The sequence below is a fragment of the Bombus vosnesenskii genome, unplaced genomic scaffold (genome assembly GCF_011952255.1).
Source record: "Bombus vosnesenskii isolate JDL3184/JDL3185 unplaced genomic scaffold, Bvos_JDL3184-5_v1.1 scf7180000013285, whole genome shotgun sequence".
Taxonomy (NCBI): Eukaryota; Metazoa; Arthropoda; class Insecta; order Hymenoptera; family Apidae; genus Bombus; species Bombus vosnesenskii.
This window is the reverse complement of record NW_022882938.1, coordinates 1,403,361-1,423,903: the sequence shown is the minus strand read 5'-3', so window position 1 is coordinate 1,423,903 and position 20,543 is coordinate 1,403,361. Positions and strand designations below refer to the sequence as shown.

At 38.3% G+C, this 20,543-nt stretch overlaps 2 protein-coding genes across 4 annotated transcripts in view; one reads left to right on the top strand and one right to left on the bottom strand.

The window, feature by feature from the left end:
* The window catches only part of LOC117232120 (prolyl 4-hydroxylase subunit alpha-1), a 222,372-nt gene that overhangs the window by 189,375 nt on the left and 12,454 nt on the right, over positions 1-20,543 (top strand). The gene's annotated exons all lie outside the window — the stretch shown is intronic.
* Positions 1,451-6,015, bottom strand: LOC117232119 (probable helicase with zinc finger domain). Its single transcript, XM_033491283.1, has 5 exons — positions 5,608-6,015; positions 4,659-5,344; positions 3,795-4,466; positions 3,195-3,722; positions 1,451-2,695 (listed from the first exon to the last, which is right to left on the bottom strand). The coding sequence occupies exons 1-5, from the start codon at positions 5,828-5,830 to the stop codon at positions 2,063-2,065; spliced, it is 2,742 nt and encodes a 913-aa protein (XP_033347174.1). The 5' UTR covers positions 5,831-6,015; the 3' UTR covers positions 1,451-2,062.

Sequence of the window (20,543 nt, the reverse complement as noted above, 5' to 3'; positions counted from 1 at the left end):
TCTTTATAACATTTAATAGATAAAACAAATTTTTATTCAAGTCCTATTCTTTCAATTCTGCTCATGAAAATATAAATTTGGACAAAAATCCGTAGTCTAATAACAATAATTAATAATAAACAATATTAATAACAGCGGGTATAGACGATTTATTTTCCAAGCTTTTTCTTTCTCATAGTAATCGATGGGAAGACAAATTGTAATAAAAATGTTTCAAATCGCTCTACACGATAATAAATACACTATTATTAGGGTAGACATGGAAAAACATATTACGCAAGTATCGCTCTAGTTTTTAATTCTATCACGTTTTTGTTGTTTTCTTGTCTTTTATTTGTATTTAATTACGAGAAAGTTCGAAAAATATATATTTCAAAATTAAATCAGTATTTTAATACACTGGGTAAAGAAAAATCGAAAAACATTCGTATGGAGGGATATTTTATAAAATTCCACGATACGAGCCAATTATCACTCCAAAAAAAATAAAACAAAAGTCTGTACAATACCAACAAATAATACTACAAAAATAATTGTATCAAAAAACATCCTCTCAAAAACGAGACATGTAACCAATTAGTAGCAACCGAACAGATTCGACATTTCTATCTATCTCCAGTTGCAATAATTATTGACTGCGATTGAAATTAAAATCCGCGAGTTTAGGTTTTCGCAAACAATACGTCGTTAAAGAAGGATCGGGATAGCAATTACGATAGAAATTGGTTTTAAGAGAATTTATCCTTTTTTTCTTTTTTATTTATAGGACTACCTAGCCGATATGGCTATCAGAGTAGTCCTTAATTACGGAAATAAAAGCAAACGAAACGGCTTTGTTTGGTCCCGTATTCATGCGACGCGCGAAACGGAAGCGACGAGCTTTTCAAAAGAATCCACGAACCGCTTTTCGCTCTTTCGCCTCCCTTTTCAGCCATTCGAGGGTCGTCGGTGACCATTTGGCTCTTGCAGCCCGCGAATATGAATCGCCCAGACAAACTAGTGTCACTTGTCTAGAAACTGGTTTGCTTTATACCCAGGCATTCGCACGAATATACACTACCATTTCGTAAGTCAAACACCTGCTGGTTCCGGAGGAAATGTTTATTCAGACAAGCTTTCGGTAAGATCTCGGAAATATAGCATGATATAATTTCCTTTCATAATGAAAATAAAAATTAAGTATTAAATATAGCACACATTTCTATGAAATATCAGTATTTAACGAAAAAGAAAAAAAGAATATTTTGTTGATGAAAGTCGTGCTTCTACTTCTATTATTTAATAATACAAGTGATTAATTTTTCATTATTCGACCGGTAGTGATGATTATTACTTCTGATGAGATATATTTACGAAAAGAATTTTTTCGGATACTGAATAGGATCGAATTTAAATAGGATCGCCTTAGTACTACATGAAAAGGGAATTGAAAGGTTCATCCAAGGCTACGTGGAACTAATAAAAAATATATTTCTATAATATATCGGTACTTGTAGTGTCGTAACATAAGTTGCACAGTCTCCACACAGATGCATCTCTGACAAACAGATAAGATGAAATGATAAAGAAACGATACAATCTATAACAGACAGATTTTCAAAGACACATCGTAAAATTAAGAACAGAATCTAATCTATTAGTAACAGTTAGTTAATTTCTTAAATCTATTCACAGAAAGAGAGACACTCTAAGGATTAGTAATCCCAAAAACCGACACAGTGATATAGATATATGTATGTACATTCAAAACATCGTAGCTAATCAATCAATTAACCCTTTTAATCCAACATTGGTACATTGCACCGATCCACAAATTCTCAACATCTCCTCATTCATTGTCACAACGTTATACCATGAATAATAAAACCATCATCGTCTAAAAAAATCACTTATATAAATCAACAATGCACCGCAGAGTCAATTTTTCTCTTCCAATGCAATAAGATTACGGGGGGAGGGAGGAAAAGATAATCTAAAACATTTAAAGTCAAGTCGGTACTTTTAAGAACAACGACGCACAACGACCAGATCGTTCGACTTCAACACAGCATTCCCGCCGACCTTACGCAGAATAAAAGGGATAATGGAACACCGGATACAGCATTGGAACCGGCACGTACTCCACCAGATAAAAGCTATTTCTGGGTACAAACTCCCTCGCTAATGGGTTCAGCGGTGTAATCAACGGAAGCTCGGGTACCAGACTCAAAAGATACTTCAGAGTTTCCCTGTCGATACCGCGTAAATCAGCTATCTCCAGGTATCTCTGCCAGAGCTTCCTGCAGGAACCAATGGTGAACAGAGCAACAGGATCGCCCACCACTGCTACCAGACATTTAGCCCGTGTCATAGCAGTGTTCAGAAGTCTGGGATTGGTCAAGAAGCCATAGTCCTTCACGTTCCTCTCCGCGGAGTATCGACAGCAGTGCTTGGTACGCACCGTGCTGATAAACACAGCGATGAACTGCTTCCCCTGAACGTTTAACACCCTCTCCACCGACACGTCCGTCATCCTGCGTTCCCTCAGTTCCGCACGAATCCTCTGCACCTGCTCCGCGTAATAGACGAGCACACCGATTGACTTCTCACCATAGGCACCCCAACGATCCGTTGGCCAATTGTTACGCAGCTCCTGCACGCGGTTAACGAGCTCGAATACCTCGTTCATGTTCGCGTAGCCTGTCGAGTGGATGTCCTGATAGGAAAAAAAAACAAAGTTACGTTGAGCGAAGAGTTCCATCGGTGTGAATTCTTGGTAGGATCATTGATTTAAAGTGATGAGACCGAGGTTGGAGTGATGGAGAGCAGTGATGGTTCTATGGATGCGTTGTGTCATATCACGCTGACCGAGAGATGTTACAAGCAACAGTGGGTGTCCGGTACAATGGTGAAGATGAAGCAACAGGTATCTGTGGTTGGATCAGGAAATACATGGTTTGTTACGGATTTGATGTGTTATATCTGAACGCTTAAGATACGTGTTGCAATGGAATTTGATGTGTAAACAGAAAACAAATTCTTCCAATGAAGATAATAGTTTGAAGCAACAATAGGTGCAGGTGTTAATTATAGGTACAATGCAAGCGTAAATTATCACATTCATTCCATTATGTAACACTCATTCTTGCAAACAGAAAATGTACTATATTCCAACGATTATTCTATCTTCAAGATTCTTCTGACGGTAAACGTACCTGCACTTCCACGCCTTGAACAGCATAAAAGGTTAAAGGCTTTAACGTGGGGTGCTGTATTATGTCTATGTGGTGTGTTTGGCTAGGAGACTTGACGATTCCGTCGTAGAACATCTCCGAGGTAAATTTAATGATGTCCTCGTGAGCACGATAATTCTCATGCAGGTGAATCCTGCATGGATGAGTTTGTGGGTACATTCCATAGATCCTTTCCAATAAACTTATACCCAGACCCCGTTCGCTAGCTAGGTCACTATATATTTCTGGCGCAAGTTGCATCTGATCGCCGGCCAGAACTAAACGAGTTTGTGGGGTAGCTAAGGCTAAAGGTATGAGGACTTCGCACTCTAATGCTTGAGCAGCCTCATCGATCACTATATGCGTGAACAATAGATTTAAGCTGGTTAGAGAGCTAGACGTGGCCAAAGTGGTCACGATCAAACCACAGTCTCTAAGGTCTTCCTCGGTCGGATTGCGGAAGGTACCGTTCGGTTTCATCAAACTGTACTCCTGAACCACTGGATGTACCTGAAATGGGGGAATGAGAGCAGAAGGGGAACTCTTCTATCAAGGAAATTTGTTTCTTCTGAGCAGACGTACCGTGTTCCTGGATCTACCTTTGTAATAGATTCTGACTGGTTTCAATCGTGGATTATTTTCACATTTATACCAAACGTCGAAGAATTCTTTGACATAAAGATCTGCCGCACTGTTGCTGTGTGTGCAGAGTAGGATTTTATATTCCGAGCTTGTTGTCAGCAAAAATCGTAGTGCCTGAGCAATAGTAAACGTTTTCCCGGTTCCAAATGGTCCTAGTAGCAAGATCGGTGGCATGGAGATATTAGTAGAGGCTGTTATTACCGCCAATGCCTTTTCCTGTTCTACGTTCAGCAAAGAAAATCCGAAACTGCTCGCGTTTGTGCCTAACAAATTTAGAAAACTACTTTCTTCCATATTTTTGTGAGCTTTGTTTAGAAATACTAGGCCAATGTCGGGCAAACTATCCACGCTCCTGTGCCACTCGCAGAAGGGCAACCGATTCAATAGGAATTGAACTTGCACGTGTACATCCGTATTGGCTGTCAAGTTTAACGCATGCACACACTCTTTCGACAATCTAACGTACACTGTGTGCGTGCACTTATCCTCTATGTACGCTTCGTATATTACATTCGACGATTGTGATAAGCTCTTCAAGAGTACTTTATTGCAACCTCTCAGGAACAGCCTGCCGCTTTTCGTATCTTCTGAGATACTGCGGCTTAGCGGCAGCTGTGGTAAAAAATTCATCATATATTCAATTTTTTGTATGCACACAAAATCGAGAAAGTGCGGGACAACTGTACTAAACAAAATGCGAATTTATATGTACTTGTGAAACTAGGAGTAATTGTAGATTATTGTTTAAAGTAGCAGAAGATTATAGAAAGAGAAAAAAGGTACAATTGTTAGAAGGAACCGCACCTGAGCAAAGAGTTCACCCGGTGGTGCATATTTGGCAATGGTGGATCCATCACCTGCAGAAGTCAAAACGTAGTAACTATGAAGACGCATGTAGGAGGTTTCATTATATCTAGCTATCTGTTCATGTCGAGCTAGCTCCTCCACCGTAATTAACTCATGAAGACGACCTCTATAATTTTCTGGAGTTAAACGATCGTCTGTGAGAGATTCTTGAGTCAAGAAAAAATTGCTTCTATCTGGATATGGATACATCATGGACAGTTTGTCCTCCTTTGGGTCTTTCGTTGATACAAAAGGTGAATCAAACCTGCAAATCTGGCACGTTCCATTATTCCATATCTTTGGATTCTGTGAGAATTGATAATTGGTCGCTTCGTGAATCCTGGTAAAGTCTTCGATTGGTACAGAATCCATACAAATCTTTTGAATTATCACTGGATACTCTCCAAAGTAAAAAATGACATTCTGGCGATACGTGCCATATTTATTGGCAACAAAGCAAATTTTGACTAAATAATGCTCTTCCTTTAGTGCATTTTCGTTTACATTTGAATTGTCCAATTCTGAATTGTACCATTCCTGGCCATTTGTAATTCCAATATTAACAGTATCACGCATAACAGATTTCAATGCAAAATTTCTGCGATTCTGATCCAAGGTTAGTGCTATTCTTTGTAACTGTTTACCTAAATGAACGCAACAAACCCTTTGACAATTACTACACCAGAAAGAAATCCCAATGCTACATCTCATTCCATAAACTATCAACACAATTACTCCATAATGATGATCCTTTGATAATTACTATTTAATATCATCAATATTATTTTATTACCAATATTATCAATAGTTTGTCAATCAAGTTTTCACATTAATACAATCAATTGACCAACGACAACCAATTTTTAAAAAAATATGAATGTAAACACTACTAGAAAACAACACTTACCGTTCGTCACGATCTCAAAGTCCCAACAGAAAATTACATTGTTAATGGTCGAACGGCAACAGAGACTCTTGTTCGAGAAAATTAACACATTGTTCGTATCCTTGCACGTTATTATCGTCTCAGGATTCTCCGATTTCACCCAGTCGTGCTGCACCTTCTCGGCGAAGCCGGAAGGAAAGTGGGTTTTAACCTCTCCGTCCATTCGATACAAGTGATCGACCATGTTCGCGGATAGAAATTCCGCATAATTTCCACTAAATTCGGATACCGGTAACTACATCGTATCGCGATGCACGATTTTTCGCATTTTCGAAGCAACAAATACACTTATTTCACCACGCATTCCCGCTATAATTCTCTCCGTACAACACACAACGCTTTTCACTGATGGACGATGGATTACTTATGCGTATTGCGCATGCGTAAGCTGTGTAATATCGCGGCGCAATCATCGCCATCTGGCGACCGTTAACGCACTCGCAAACTTGAATAAGTGACATTACCGACAACGGAGTGAAGGAGTTCAGTAATCTCAATTTTATTCACTACATATTTAAATCTACTGTATTATTAATTTTTGTCGTGTTATTATTAATATTTGCAATAGTTATTATTCAAATCAATTATAGCGAAGAAAATTATGTTGAAGAATGAAATAAAGAACCAAAATAATTCTGATATATATAGAAAGTTGTTAACTATCACAATTTACATTGCAACGATGCATTTAATTCAATATTTCTATCTCCAAACTCGCTGTTTCTTATTCTTCCATAGAATACATAAATCAATAGATATCCTATCACACGAAAATTAAAACACAAAAAGAAAACGAACTTTCTTCAATCTCTGCCCTATAACTTTTACCTTTCGCTCGTCTTCCATCGTGTTGACCGCGAGATTAAACTAGAAATCCGTGAGAGTCACGATCCCAGAGGGCAGTCGGGACAAATAAACAACCCGATGAAGAACGGTCAAACTCCAACCGAGGGGAACAGTCAGTCTCTCTCTCCCTTCGCCTCTCCACGCAATCTCGTGGAAATTCCAGAGAAGGTTCTCATGTAAATCGTGCAACGCTATCGAACCACCGGAAGTGGCTAAATGACGATCGCCATTATCCAGCGGCCTGGCGAAGGCTTTCGAGAGATAGGGAGCCAAGGAAGGAAAAGGACGAATATAGAACGAGAGAGAGACAGGAATAGGGATGGTTGAAGAGTCTCCACGAGAGGAGTGAAATGCCAGAACCAGAGGAGTGGGATCGCGGTTAGCCCCAACTGGCTTGAAAGCTTTCGAATCGTCGACCATTTCGTGCGTTGCTCCAGGTATTCCCTTGATACCAAGCTATTCCATTTACCTCGACGCCTGAACCATGGCGTGGAGATGGATGAAAAAATGTTATTGGAATCTGACAGTCACGGTAGCTGACCAGTTTCCAACGCGAGATAAACTATTTGTCTGTTTTCGAACTTTCCCCGAGGGAAATCTAATGCGATGTTCGATGGCACTGTATCCTCCATAGAGTACTATAGACGTTGCGTATGGGTATGGGTGGCCGTGGACAACTGCTTTTAATCCTCCTGCAAAACTAGGGTTATTTTTTCCACCACATGAATATACCGATACGGGATGGTTCTTGTTAGGGGAGATCTGTAGTCGACGTTCCGCTCCAGGAATGTCGAGTAGATCCTTTAAACGTCTATTGTGGGGTAGGTTATTGTCATTAGTTTCCTAGTTCGGTCAGGGGTTTGATAATGTTATGATGAAGAGTTTTTAACAAAAGAATGAATATGGTATTTGCGGATATTTAAATTGGAAATATTTTTACCGTTGCTGTTGATTTAATATAGATAATTTATTGTTATTAGACCGTTGATTCAATTTAGGCTTGATAATGTCGCAGTAGAGAATTTTTAGCAAATCAAAAAATGTGATATTTACAGTTTTCGTTTTAATAAAGATAATTTATGACACTATACACAATTATGACATTTTTATTCATTGTAAAGGGGCAGGAATTTTTATGACAAAAAAGACTGAATGTTTCATGGAGATTTGATTTTTTTAACGATAAAAAAACACGATAGGTTTGAAGATGATCGATATGACGTAACATTAAAATATTGTGTCGAAACATACATTCATCCCATCTGCCTTGTTTGTGAATAAAGATAGAAACAGAACGAATATATATTTATATTAGAATTCAAAATGATCCTGTTTAGAAAGAACGAATTTATATATGTTTCTTATAACACAACGTAATGAATGCTTTGAGCAAAGAAGCGCGACAAGTGACACGCCTAAAGAAGTGGACAGCCAAAGAAATTAATACGCGAAGTAAATTGCACGGTAATGAAACCTATTTACGTTTCCGCTAATGAAACTCTCGTTAACTAAGGTGATTGTGAAACGTACCTTTTGAAAGAAAAAATAGGTTTCGTCCGGCCATAACAGGTCATCCTCGGTCAAAGGAAATTTCCACAGGAATAGAGGAAAGAAACGAGAGGAAAAACAGACAATGAACATTTACCGGGACTTCAGTTCATCAGGAAATATTTTCATTCACCGCGCTTCCGTTAACGAACCTCAAGATTATTAAGCTCAACGCGGCCCTCAAACGCGGCAGGACAAAAGCGCTTAAGCTTGTGTCGCTTTCATCAACTACCCTCCGTTCCAGTAGTCGCAATACGAAAAAGAAGAGAGAGAAGTGTAAACAGAAAACATCTACTGGAGAATACCTCTTCAAGTTCTTTCACTGAATCGAAAAAGAAAGAACCGGAAATAGAATAAACTAAAAAAAAAAAAAAAAAAAAAAAGAAATCTAAAGAAATAAAAGAAAAGGGTTATCTAGATAGAACAATATAACGAGCCCAGTATTATGCAAGTCAAACTGGGGTAACAAAACCTTCGGTTCGCAGCAGGAACAAAAACTCCTTATCTCGAGAATGTCGCGTATACCTGGTTGCTTTATATCACCCGAATCGCCATGACATTTGTAGTAAGAGCGATAGGAAGATTAAAACAGAAGAAGTAGAGGAACCTGTCCTTTTCTCGACGATGAATTCATCCGCGGTTCGCGATTAAAATGACGAACGCGACGAGATAACGGGAGACCTCGATAAAAAGGAACTAGCAAGCTTCTCGTCGTGGATCTGACATTTTTCACAAGAGCAGAAAAAAAATAGGGGCAGGGGACAAACTCGAAAAGACGAATAAAAAGGAGAAAAGCATTCAGGCGGCAAGAATACAGTGCTGAAAGAGCGGGTTTGTTGCAACAGGGTAGAAAACAAGATAAAGGTTGTCGAGGGTGTGGGAATGCGAAAGAAACGCGCAAGCTGCGGGGACGAGGTTCGATCGCACGCATATATCGCTAATTAAAATCTGTCGCCTAGTCCATGACCGTCCTAGGGTGAAAAGAAATGGAGAAAGGCAAAAAAATTGAGTGGGTTGGATGGTCCAGCGTCATTGGATACGAGGGAATCGTGGATATAACGGGGTGTAGGGGGAGAAAAGGGTGCAAGTAACGGGCGAAAACGTCGAAATCGCGCTAACGAGAGGATTCGTTATATCGGACGTAGGCGGAATATAAAGAACTGTCGTTATCGCGCCTCCGACGTGTCCCTCGAATACGGTGCGAACGAATATGTGCTCGCCAGGACTTGGTCAGTTTTTTAATCGAGTTCCTGCACTCTTTTCCAGCTTATCTCGAGAGATATTATACAAACGCCTGGGTTTCAGTTATTAGAAAACGTTTTTTGCGCTTCCGTCTGCGCTGACGCGTATGAGGAGAAATGCACAATTGTTGATGCGTAGCATTGTTTCGCAAGGAAATTCAATTTTGAAGATCGCGGATGGAAACAGAGAAGCTTGGGTGCAAATAGAATTAAGTATGATAACAGGAAGATGTTGCCGTATGTGACTCTATTGAGGTTGATCGTTTAATTTTTTTTTTTTAATTCAACGCTAATCGTGTATTCTGATACTAACAAGATTAAGAAGTGTTTGGAAAATGGAGTGAATCAGTTTGGCTTTTGGATAGCTAGGATAATTATATATAGTGTGTTAACCGAATGAATATAAAAGAACAATACCAAGTAATCAAAAACTGAGTTCTCGAAGGACGTACGAAACTTTTATGAGTAGCTGGTACGGTAACTCACAAAAATATTTAGACATTTACAACAGAATACACTTATCTATATATTGTGTGTACTATATAGAGCATTTTGAAATTTCTTTTGCACTGTAATGAGATACGACTTTCACGATTATATTGGTAAAATTTGGGACCAATCTGAGAATGTTATAAAAACATAGATTTATTAAAAATTAATACACAACATATAATAAGCGTTAAAATTGGTCCCAATGAATATATAATATAACCATAATATCTCGACACTACATATCTTATAGCTTCGATGTACTTTCAGATTTACTTCACACTGAACCATCATAATCATGAATATCGTTACAGCGCTAATTAAATTTACAAATGTTTCGTACAACACGCATAGTACATTTATAACCGTTTCCTACAAATGTTGGAATACCTTCGTGCGAATATATCGTACGAATACATAAATTCATGTGCAGAAATTTAAACGTAACGCGACTTCTGATACCAACTTGTCGTTTCATTTTCATCGAAAAGGATATGACTGAACGCAGATGCAATGCTGACATGTAACGTTCATATACAGTAATCCTAATCGGCACACAGCTGTACGCTGGCACGTTGAATCGAAATCGGTTGGAGAAACGAGAAGGACGGAAACCTGGCAGATAGCAATCGCGAAAGCTCATTAGGGTCCATCGTGGGGCGAAGCAACGACAGTCGAACGATGCTCAGGAGTTGTCCAGGCCCGATTGGTTTCTCTCTCCTCCTCTCTCCATCTGGCAACGAGTGGACCAATTCCGCGTGCAGAATGTCGACCTGTCACAGCTGTGGATGTCAGGTGAACGGTGTCGCGCGAACGGCCAAAGTCAAGCACACCTGGCTCGTTTATTCCGGTAATTTATACGACACCTCGTCACTTACGCCGACTAACACTGGTCCACCAGTGAAATCGATACATCCTTTCGACCCTATACAACCTGACCCACAGTGTCGACTACGATATACCAGCACCTGTTCTGTTGAGAGGCCGAGGAAAGCTCCAGTGGAAAGCTGGTGAGCAAGAATCTCTATTGGGTTAAATTTACGAAAAGTTTGTCGATAATCTATTTTTATAGAAGAGGCTCTCTCTATTTGTTTGGAAGTTCGTTACAAAATTGAAGAAATGTCTGACGATAATCTATTCTTATGGAATTATGATATAATCGGATTGTTTGTGACCTTATTTAGTTTGATCGCTAGTTTGAAACTAGACTTTGTAGTTTCATTTTGAACGGTCTCAGGCTTGGATATGTGTTTTGTTAAAGATCCAATCTTGTATCTCGAATATTTGAAGATTAAGGTTTGTACTTTTGAGATTTGGAAACGAGCGTTTCTGATATTTGGAATTCAGATTGCGTGGAACCGGAGGAAACAGTGCGCTTAGACGTGACGAATTAATCGAATTCCATTGTTACGTCGCCATGTAGAATACAGATGGACAACTCGATTATCTCGAGTTCGACCTATCCTTAGAGCTTGTTCGCGACTCAGAAATTAATTTCGCTATCGATCGATCGTTCGTTTGGAAACCTGTTTAGTGAATTCTCTTTAGTGAAATTAGATTTCAGTGTTATCTACAGAATTTTTCGACGAATATTTAGATAGAATTGAAAATTCCTTCAATTTTAGCTGCGATTGGTGTATCGTTAACTCACGAGAACACGAGATTTCAGATAGTAGTTGAAATTGCATCTAGTCCCCCAAATTAGGGACATGTTGAACAACCCTACATTACATCTTCAACATTCCCTGCGCTGCGAAATGTGCTCGACCTACAGAAAACTTGGGGACACCCCTCATTGCTATTCCCCAGCTTACATTCCAACGTGTGACCTTCTCTGTTCATTTAGAAAAATAAATTCTCCGAATTTTAGAATGGTATTTAAAGATTAAAATTCCAACCACTTGAGTCTCGCAATATATTGACTACTAAAATCCAAAACTAATTAATTAATTAATCTCATTTTATGCAAATCTTTACGGAAAATTCACATCTTTTTATATATACTTGTAATGCCTAAAGCTGAAATTACCCTATTTTTTAACGAACGCACAAATTTAAAACTACTTTAATTTCTTCCAATTTTTACTATTTCAATTCTTTCTTTGGTTCTTTTAATTCTTCCATTATTTCGACTTTTGATAGCAAAAATTACATATATTTAATATTAATATAAATTTCTAAACTATACCATCACAGAAAAAACCAGAAGCTGCAACTGTTCCAATTGATTTCCATTTTTTATTTCATTCAATTTATCTTATCTTTGTCAAACGTTTAACCACAAATTTCCAAAAAATTTAAGCCGAATATCCCGCCAACGAAACATTTCGTGCTTGCCAACTGCTCAAACTTCCTCAGTCGACCGTTCGAACTGCAAACTGACTTAACTTTTCAACTCGATGAACTAGAAAATGCAAGCTACAAACATTTCATAACTGGAAACAGTGGACGATCTAGCTTGACAAAAGGGTGAAATCAACGTCGAAAGGGGAGAAAGTCGCGGAGATTCCCGCGGACGCAAGATAACGCAGCGCGAAAGACGTTCGCGTCGACGACCATTGTGTCGCGTCGAGGACAATAGCGTCGGGGATGTCCCTATCTTCCGCTTTCGAGTTGATATCGTGATTGGATCGCGGTCCACTTGTAATTGGATACTCCACCAGACACCGACGTTGTCTATAGAACAAAAAGAAATCGCCGACAGTGGAAACGGTGACTTTCGTCGCCGACTTATCGATTCCAATTTCCCGACATAATTGAGACTTGCTCGATTTCCGTGTCGAACAAACGATCGTGGGCTTCTTTTTATGATATTATCGGGCATTTTATGAGAATTTAGAATTGGCGAATGAATTAACGTGTCGCCACGCAGTTCTCGTTGTTTTCGCGTATATTTTTATGCGCAATTTAAAGCACCATTTTGTATACGAATTTCTCTGTTCAAAATTGTGTCGGTGAAAAACCATCCTGATTAACTTCGTAAATTGAAAAATAGAAGAGATCGATGACGTTACAAATATTTTTTAATATCGATCTTGGATTATTACAAGTCTTGGATTATTAACGTCGAATTTAATAGTTTTCCTGTTTTTCCATAAGTTCCTTGGGAATCGAGCCGATTCGTTAATGGAACAATAACCCAACGTTTGTTTCACATTCCTATATGGAATGTTTTCGTTCGATCGCAGACGGTATTTTTAAAGCCCTTTGACACATGTTTCGATAACTGCTACCGTTCTCGAAAAATACACATCAGCATGTTGGTAGAGAAATGAAAGACCCATCTTCGATCTTCGAAAAGGGTGGAAGATGAAGAACGTTTCAGATTGAATGTAAATAGTGCTATCTGATCGACGGACAGGAAAAAGGGGAGCAATGATTTTCAAAAATAAGAATCACTCTGATAGAATAATTAAAGCGATAAATTGGAAATAAGCAAGCAGATATAGTTGCAAATTCTCTTTAAAAAAGCCGACGTTAATTTTACCACAAGCATCTGCATGCTTTCGACAATTACAGAAACAAACAAATTTTTATTCTACGAATGTAATAATTCTCTCATTGAAGTGTGCCATATGGGACAATGGTAGCGAGGGGCGCGTTAACTAAAAATATCACCAACGATTAAAATCCCCGTTGCATTTGCAGACACCATGATCGACCGCAGAGCCGACGAAAGCGCGTAGTCGTCAAAATTCATCCCCTAAGCCCGGTTGAAAAACGGCTGACGCTCGTTTCACTCTTGTCCCTCGACTCGGTCAATTATTCCGTGACATTTGTGAGTACGGCTGATTAACAAGCAAGGGAGAGAGGATAGGTGTCAAGATGGAGAATATCGCGAATCAAGATTTAATTTAATAACTCTGTTGGGATCTAATGGCGGGGAATAATTTATCTGGCTCGGCCGAGCGGCAGCTTCCTTGCATTATTAAGCCAGCCTCGATGGTCTCTTGGCTCATGCTGGAATTGCTCGCGACAATGCCAATTTTGCTAGAGGCACGGACATCGTCGACTATTTAACCGCTTGATGCGTTCGTCATCCATTGGCATGGATTATCGATAATTTATCGTATTCAGGAAACAGGAGAGCCGTATAATCGAATCTCAAATATCAATTCAATTAGTAATGGGATGGACAAATGGCTTCTTTAAATAGACTTAACACTTTGGCTGTCACGCCGAAATCACATGTTTCGCTCAGGACGCCACGGCAGTATTTTTATTATTCAAAGCATATAATGGCAAAATAATAATAAATTGATAATGTAAGACAACATTCTTCCCCAATGGACCGTTTTATTGGTGGTCACGGGTGACCACCGTGGCGCCTTGGTAACAGTTGATAGCGACATATTATCACAAGGCTTCGTTTATTTCAACAAACCACTCGCATTTGTTATTTCGTCGTAAGCAAAACGTGCAGAATATATTATTGAAACGTGTAGAAGATATTAGTAAACAGTATTTGCTCGTTCTATACATAATAGTATGGTATGTGCACACTTCTAATTTCAATTATATGATTATAAAGCAGCATTTACGATTATTTTCTAAGGTGTGTTTATAATAATATTCGTAGATTACCCATCAAAGATGTGGATGCAAACACAGTGCATAGTTAGGTGCAAGATTTGTTCTCATTCTTTTTATTGATCTAATAAAAATGTTTAATTGTTCAATGAGACACTTTTTATTTCAAAGTATCTTCTATTTATCGGTTATATTCAAAATACCCTAACTATCAATTTTCATACAATTTTTACAATTATAAGGAGTTCAAGCGCTCCGGTCACCAATGACCCATCGTGGCGTCACAGGAGAAACCGTGGCAGTCAAAGTGTTAAAAGATGGATAACATTTGGAGACGATAGATGAGAAACGTAAAAAGTTACGTTTCTTGTCTTTCGTAGAAAATTCATTTTAAAGGTGAACAAATTTACTGCATATCAATATTACTTTATTAGTACATACTTACCATACTTCAATTATGAAAGCTAAGTTGAAACTCCTTGCTATCGCTATTGTGTGATTCATTATTGAAACAACGAATGCTGTTTCGATTGTGTTGTTGATTAGAAATTAATTAAATTTAAAGTATTCAGTAGCGATTATCGAATTTTAAAGACGTTCACGTAATTATAAGCGATAATGGACTTGGGAAAATGACCGATCAACTGACTTGGAAGGATCGATTGAATAACTTTTATAATGCAATTTGACTGATAGTAAATTATAGATGTGCAGTGTAGAATGTAGAGTGTTAGGATGCAACAGATAATAGCGCGATACTTTGGAACTTCCAACTATTTTGGAGAAGGGCCAAACAAATAGAAGTTGTGAACATTAAATACTGTTTATCTTGAATTTTGTTATTTAATTTGAAACAGGAACAAATATCCGGATATTTTGCGCTGTTGTTCCATTTCGCCTTTTTCTGGGGATGATAGTGTATTGTACCAAGATAATGGAAGTACAAATGAGGTACTTGGGCCGACGAGAACTGAGCTGAAAGTTTCGCGGAGCGATACTCTAAGATGTTAAATACAACTACGACCGCCTAACTTAATCACCTCCTGCACACTTTTAGTCGAGATATTCGAACGACTTGTTTCATTCGTCCCCTATCGTTGTTTCAGCCGCTTCATGCTTCATTGAACGATATTGAATATTAATCTTACCTGAAACAGAAGAAATATAAATCTGTAAATTCATTTACCTTCATTGCACTAAATAACAAGAGAAGAGAGAAAAGTAAGAGAAGCGAAGAAATTAGAAACCAAAAAATTATACGAGTCTAATTGCAACTTATTTTACACACCTACCAAAAAAAAATATACTTCGATGAAATATTTTCATTTTAATCTGATGCGCGTGATGTATATATATATTCGAATCACGATCGGAGTCCTCTGATCTCCGACATATATATAGACATAGATTGTTTCTAGTTTGACTGTTTATCTTAACACGAAATTTATTATACAACAATCTAATGCAATCGCGGTGAAGGATCTAATTCGAGTCGTTCAAACTGACGTTTGCTATACGTTACGATCTGATATATCGAGAAAGCGATGCAATATGAACTACTAGCCTATAATAATACTTCAGGCTTTATTCAAAAAGCACGAACGCGCCTTAAACACGCGAGCAGCATGACGTGATGCGCCATTTCGTTGGCAAATATACCAAATAACCATATTTCAAATCTAATCAGTTTCACATAGAGCAGTTGGAAAATCATGTAAATTTGTAGCCGGAAATGTATTTCATTTCTTGTTTCAATTTTTCTCTTAAGAAAAAGGACACTCCTTAACACGCGACTCAACTTACATAATTTGCTACTTTTTGCGCATCTATGCGAAAATCGCGTTCATTTATCAACGTAAGAGCATTCGGTTTTTGTTTTAGAGAGACCTCGTTCTAAAATGTACATGAAAAATGCGACTGGACACGCGACGTGTCCGAGACTGTAATTAAGCGAAAATTAAAGATATCGCGTTGTTGTTAGTTGCGGGTCATTTTCTAACGGAATTACGTTAATGATCCTTGATAGGGATTATCTTTTGATCGATATATTCAAACCTGTATCATGGACATGTTTTTTCCGTATAAAAATATCTATAAAATGGAAATATGTATAGATGCATAATGTTAAAAGTATCTGTAAAAATTCTTTATTTTTACCACTCGGGTAATTTTGATATTAAATGTATCAGATTAAATATATTCTTTGAGCGGTTGCAGTCTGATGTTCAGGATTTCAGCTTCATTTTTACATTTATTATTTCAAGAAGGATGGAGTTGCTTTTTCAATTCAAATTTTCTATTTTAACTCGGTTAAAATGTATAGGACGGTTTCGCCAAGCAACAGAGTCTTCGTTCCCACGAAATATTTTCTTAGGAACTAATCGCGAGTTTCCTGCGAAACCCCGTCGAGTGAGAGAATTCTAACGAGCAGTATTTTAATGTTTGACACGCTCCATTTGCATCGTGTACACCGGCTGATAGAATTATTCATTGGTTTTAACGCGTCTACAGGCAATTGAAAATTTCACTGTGCATTTTAATGGCGAGCTGTTACTATTAAGATCGACTAACATGCAACTCCGCACGACGATAGAATATAGTTATTTCTTAAAACTAATTTAACAATAGAAATTTGCCTCGACGCAATAGTCAAACGATTATTAAAAGCTGGATATATAAATAGATTTTATTCAATTAAACAACGAATCTAAGCTATTCTATTGCAAAAATAAAATTTCATCGAACGTCGAGATTATACGGGAATCGTATTTAAGAATATTTTAATCCGCGATACTGTACTGTATACATATTTAAGATGTAAAAGTACAAAATGAATTACATATTCCACTATTCCATCGAATTCCGAATAATACGAAAATTGGCATCACACTTGTTAAAATTGACCTCAGACATGTTAAAATCACAGTAACTCGAGTAACAGCCCATAAAAGCGTACATTCGCAACGTCACTATCATTCATAGCACGTACATCATAATGATCTTTATACACTTCCGTCGTCGCGTCAGTGGCATGCTCACCTTCCCTGCAATTTCCGGTAGGAATCGTCGCGACGAAAATCGTGGCTGTCTCCTTTTCTCCGGTAAAATGGAGCCATATTGTCCACGGAACGTTGCACACGTACGTACATATGTGGTTACACTACTTTGTGATTTAATATACTCGTTCGTGTAGCTGAAAAGAGCCACAGATACGTTGCAATAGAAACAAAGAAGGTTTAAAAAGAGCGAAGCCAAAGTTAGGGAAGTTAGTGAACGAAATCTCTAGAGACGAAAGTTGGAGGGTAAAACAACAATAACATAATCTCATCGTCGTTAAAAAATAACGCCATTATCCAAATACGCTAAAGATCAACACCGAAATAAGAAGAACAGACAAAATGCAACGATTAAAGGAATCTGCAAGCTTAGGCGGCGGAGGGGTAGTACGCCTGGTGAGAGAATAAAGTCGTTGAAAACGGACTTTAAGACAGAGGAAGAAGAACGAGTCAGATGGAAGATAGGAATAGGACAATTTCATTTCGAGAGGCACAATGTATTCCCCGGATCGGAGATCCCTGCCGGCGATGGGGAAGCGGTTCCACGCGTTTTCTTTCGGCTCTCGTTTTATCCGGTCGTTCAACCGACGAGATTGAGAACGCCGGAACGACGGCGAAGAGCCATTTGCGTGATCGGTTCAGCCGAGATAACGAGGGGAACGCTCATGCAAATGCGATCGAAATGGAAACTCGGCCGAAACAGCACCGCTTTATCGCGACTTTAATTCGGCGTAATTCGTGCACGGTGCACGATCATCGGCCACCGTTACACCTACTCTCGATTGATCGACTGGAACGCCATGTACTCTCGAATTCTACGGTCTCGAGTTATCAAGAGAATTCTTCATGTTGTCACGTGTTATCGATGGAAACATCAATCGAAGCTTTCGGGTTTTCACTTAGGAACTTAGACGCACACATTTCAGTTTGAAATTTATATTCCGCAGATGAAATCCATGTCTTGTAACGTTAAGGTAAAGGGGAACGAAATTTTTGTATCGCTAGACTGTTTAGTACTGTAATTATGGGAAAGTTCTGGAGGATAAATATTTAAAACTGTAAAAGAAAAGGCAGCGAAACTATTTGTATAGATAAAGAATATTCGCATGGAAATATGTATTATACATTTGAATGAAAATATAATACAAGGAAGATAGCTAAAATTTAGATATCGTACGTAAGAACACGAATATTTAATCTCAGATTCGCTATACTTTACCTAAACCTTCGATACTTAATCTATTTCTGCACATTTCTTCGTTTCATAAAATTCATCAAAATCAATTTACGTCCTGAAAAACCCGCGAAATTCACATTAATCATACTAAACAACGTAAGCGAAAAATCTCAAACGCGAAATTAAACACAGTTCGAAGTCATCCTTGAAGAAACTGCAGGAAGCAACGAAACGAATCCCATTTGAACGCACACGAGTTCGAACGACCGTGTGACGAAGCAAAAAGGAAAGAGGGTGTAAAGGAATCGTGTGGGAATTAATCGAGAGCCGTGGAATCTGCATGCGAGCCACGCGTCTCTCCCATCGAACGACGTATTATTACGTCGGGTCGGGATAGTCGGTTTCCCGGTCGATTCCCCACGTTCCAAAACGGTCTTCGCGAATTATCCCTGTCCCCTTGAGGGGTGGAAGGGACGAAGGAAGGGTAAAGTTCGGTCGTTATCTACGGCAGGCAGTTATTGCCTATTGCACGGTGCTCGGCAAAATACAGGACTAGACTGAATAATTCCCTCGTCATCTTGCCAAGTCCTTTGTATTTCTCTTTAAACCCCCGGAAACAAGAGGATGGATAGGTGGGCGAGGGTGAGAAGAAGGGGTCGTGGATGCAGGGATCACATCAGGCTTTGTTGGAAAACGCGATCGCGAGACCGAGAGAAAATGGAACGGCAGGAAGCGGTGAGGATTGCTAAATTGTTTCATAAAAGGACGTCGCTATGTTGGCGATACATCGATGGGCTTCTGGAAAGTGTTTCAAATTGTTGGTTTAGTACGACATGCTAAAATTGTCCTTCCGTATTGTTGCATCGTTTCTGGCGGGCAGAGGTGAAGGAATGTGGTGAAAATGTAGAGGAAGGTAAAATGGTATTGGATGGTTCTGTAGGAGATATCGATTTAAGAGCAGTTAACGATAGGCAAAAGATATAAATGCGACGACCGCTAAATACGAAAGAGGTTTGTAAGAGATTGTAAACTTGTGGAAGAATATATGAAGAATCGTAAGTCTTTTAGTATTTAGAGTTTGAGATCTGCTATTTAAAGTTCAATTTTTAAATTTCTGGCTCGAGGTACGAGATCCATAGCAATTTCAAATATATATTTTTATAACATTGTATAAAATCTTCTGCGAAAGATGTGTGTTCGTAGAATAAACATTTAAATGTAATCGTGTAAGTTTTCCGTATGTATTAGGTTGTCGAAAAAGTTTCTTTCGTTTCATGAGGTGATAATAGATGAACAACAATTTCTGTTTTATATTATTTTATTGAATTAGGTGTGGTCCATTTCGTTCTATTTCTATTATTATGTTCGTGCATAATTCAATAAACTGATATAAAACAAAAAACATTGTGCGTCTATTATTTCCTTATGAAACAAAAGAAACTTTTTCGACAACCTAATACATAGAATGAAATTTTATAGTGAGTAGCAGGCGAAAGCATTTGAAATATTCTTCTCCTGGGTTTTAAGGTACCAAAGATATTCTTATGACTAAAATAATGCACTCTGATCACATTTCACAGTCGATTGCAGTTCGAAAAAGTTCTATATTCTTTAACCGCAAACTTCCGTGGTGGATGGTCGAGGAGGAAAGTTATCATTGCTTTCAAGGATTCCGCAATCCGGGAACTTCAAGTTTTCCGGGTTCAAGTTTTGAAGTTAAATTACTGGAAAAGCTAGAAGTCTATCTTCTTAACAATGCTTTGTGTACCACTAGACGTCAAATGCTGCTGTTTCAGGTTTTTAACTTTCAACCTCTGGCAGCGGAAATTTTCACGCATTATATGTACGATATATAAGACTTAAACACATGTCACTTTCCTTTTATCTTGTCGATTGGCAAATCATATTTATGTGCTGCTTATTTACTGTATCTGTACTTTTTCTTTTTATTCTGTCTTGTATCCGTTCCATATATCTTTCCATGTTTTCTTCGTTATATCCATTTCCAAA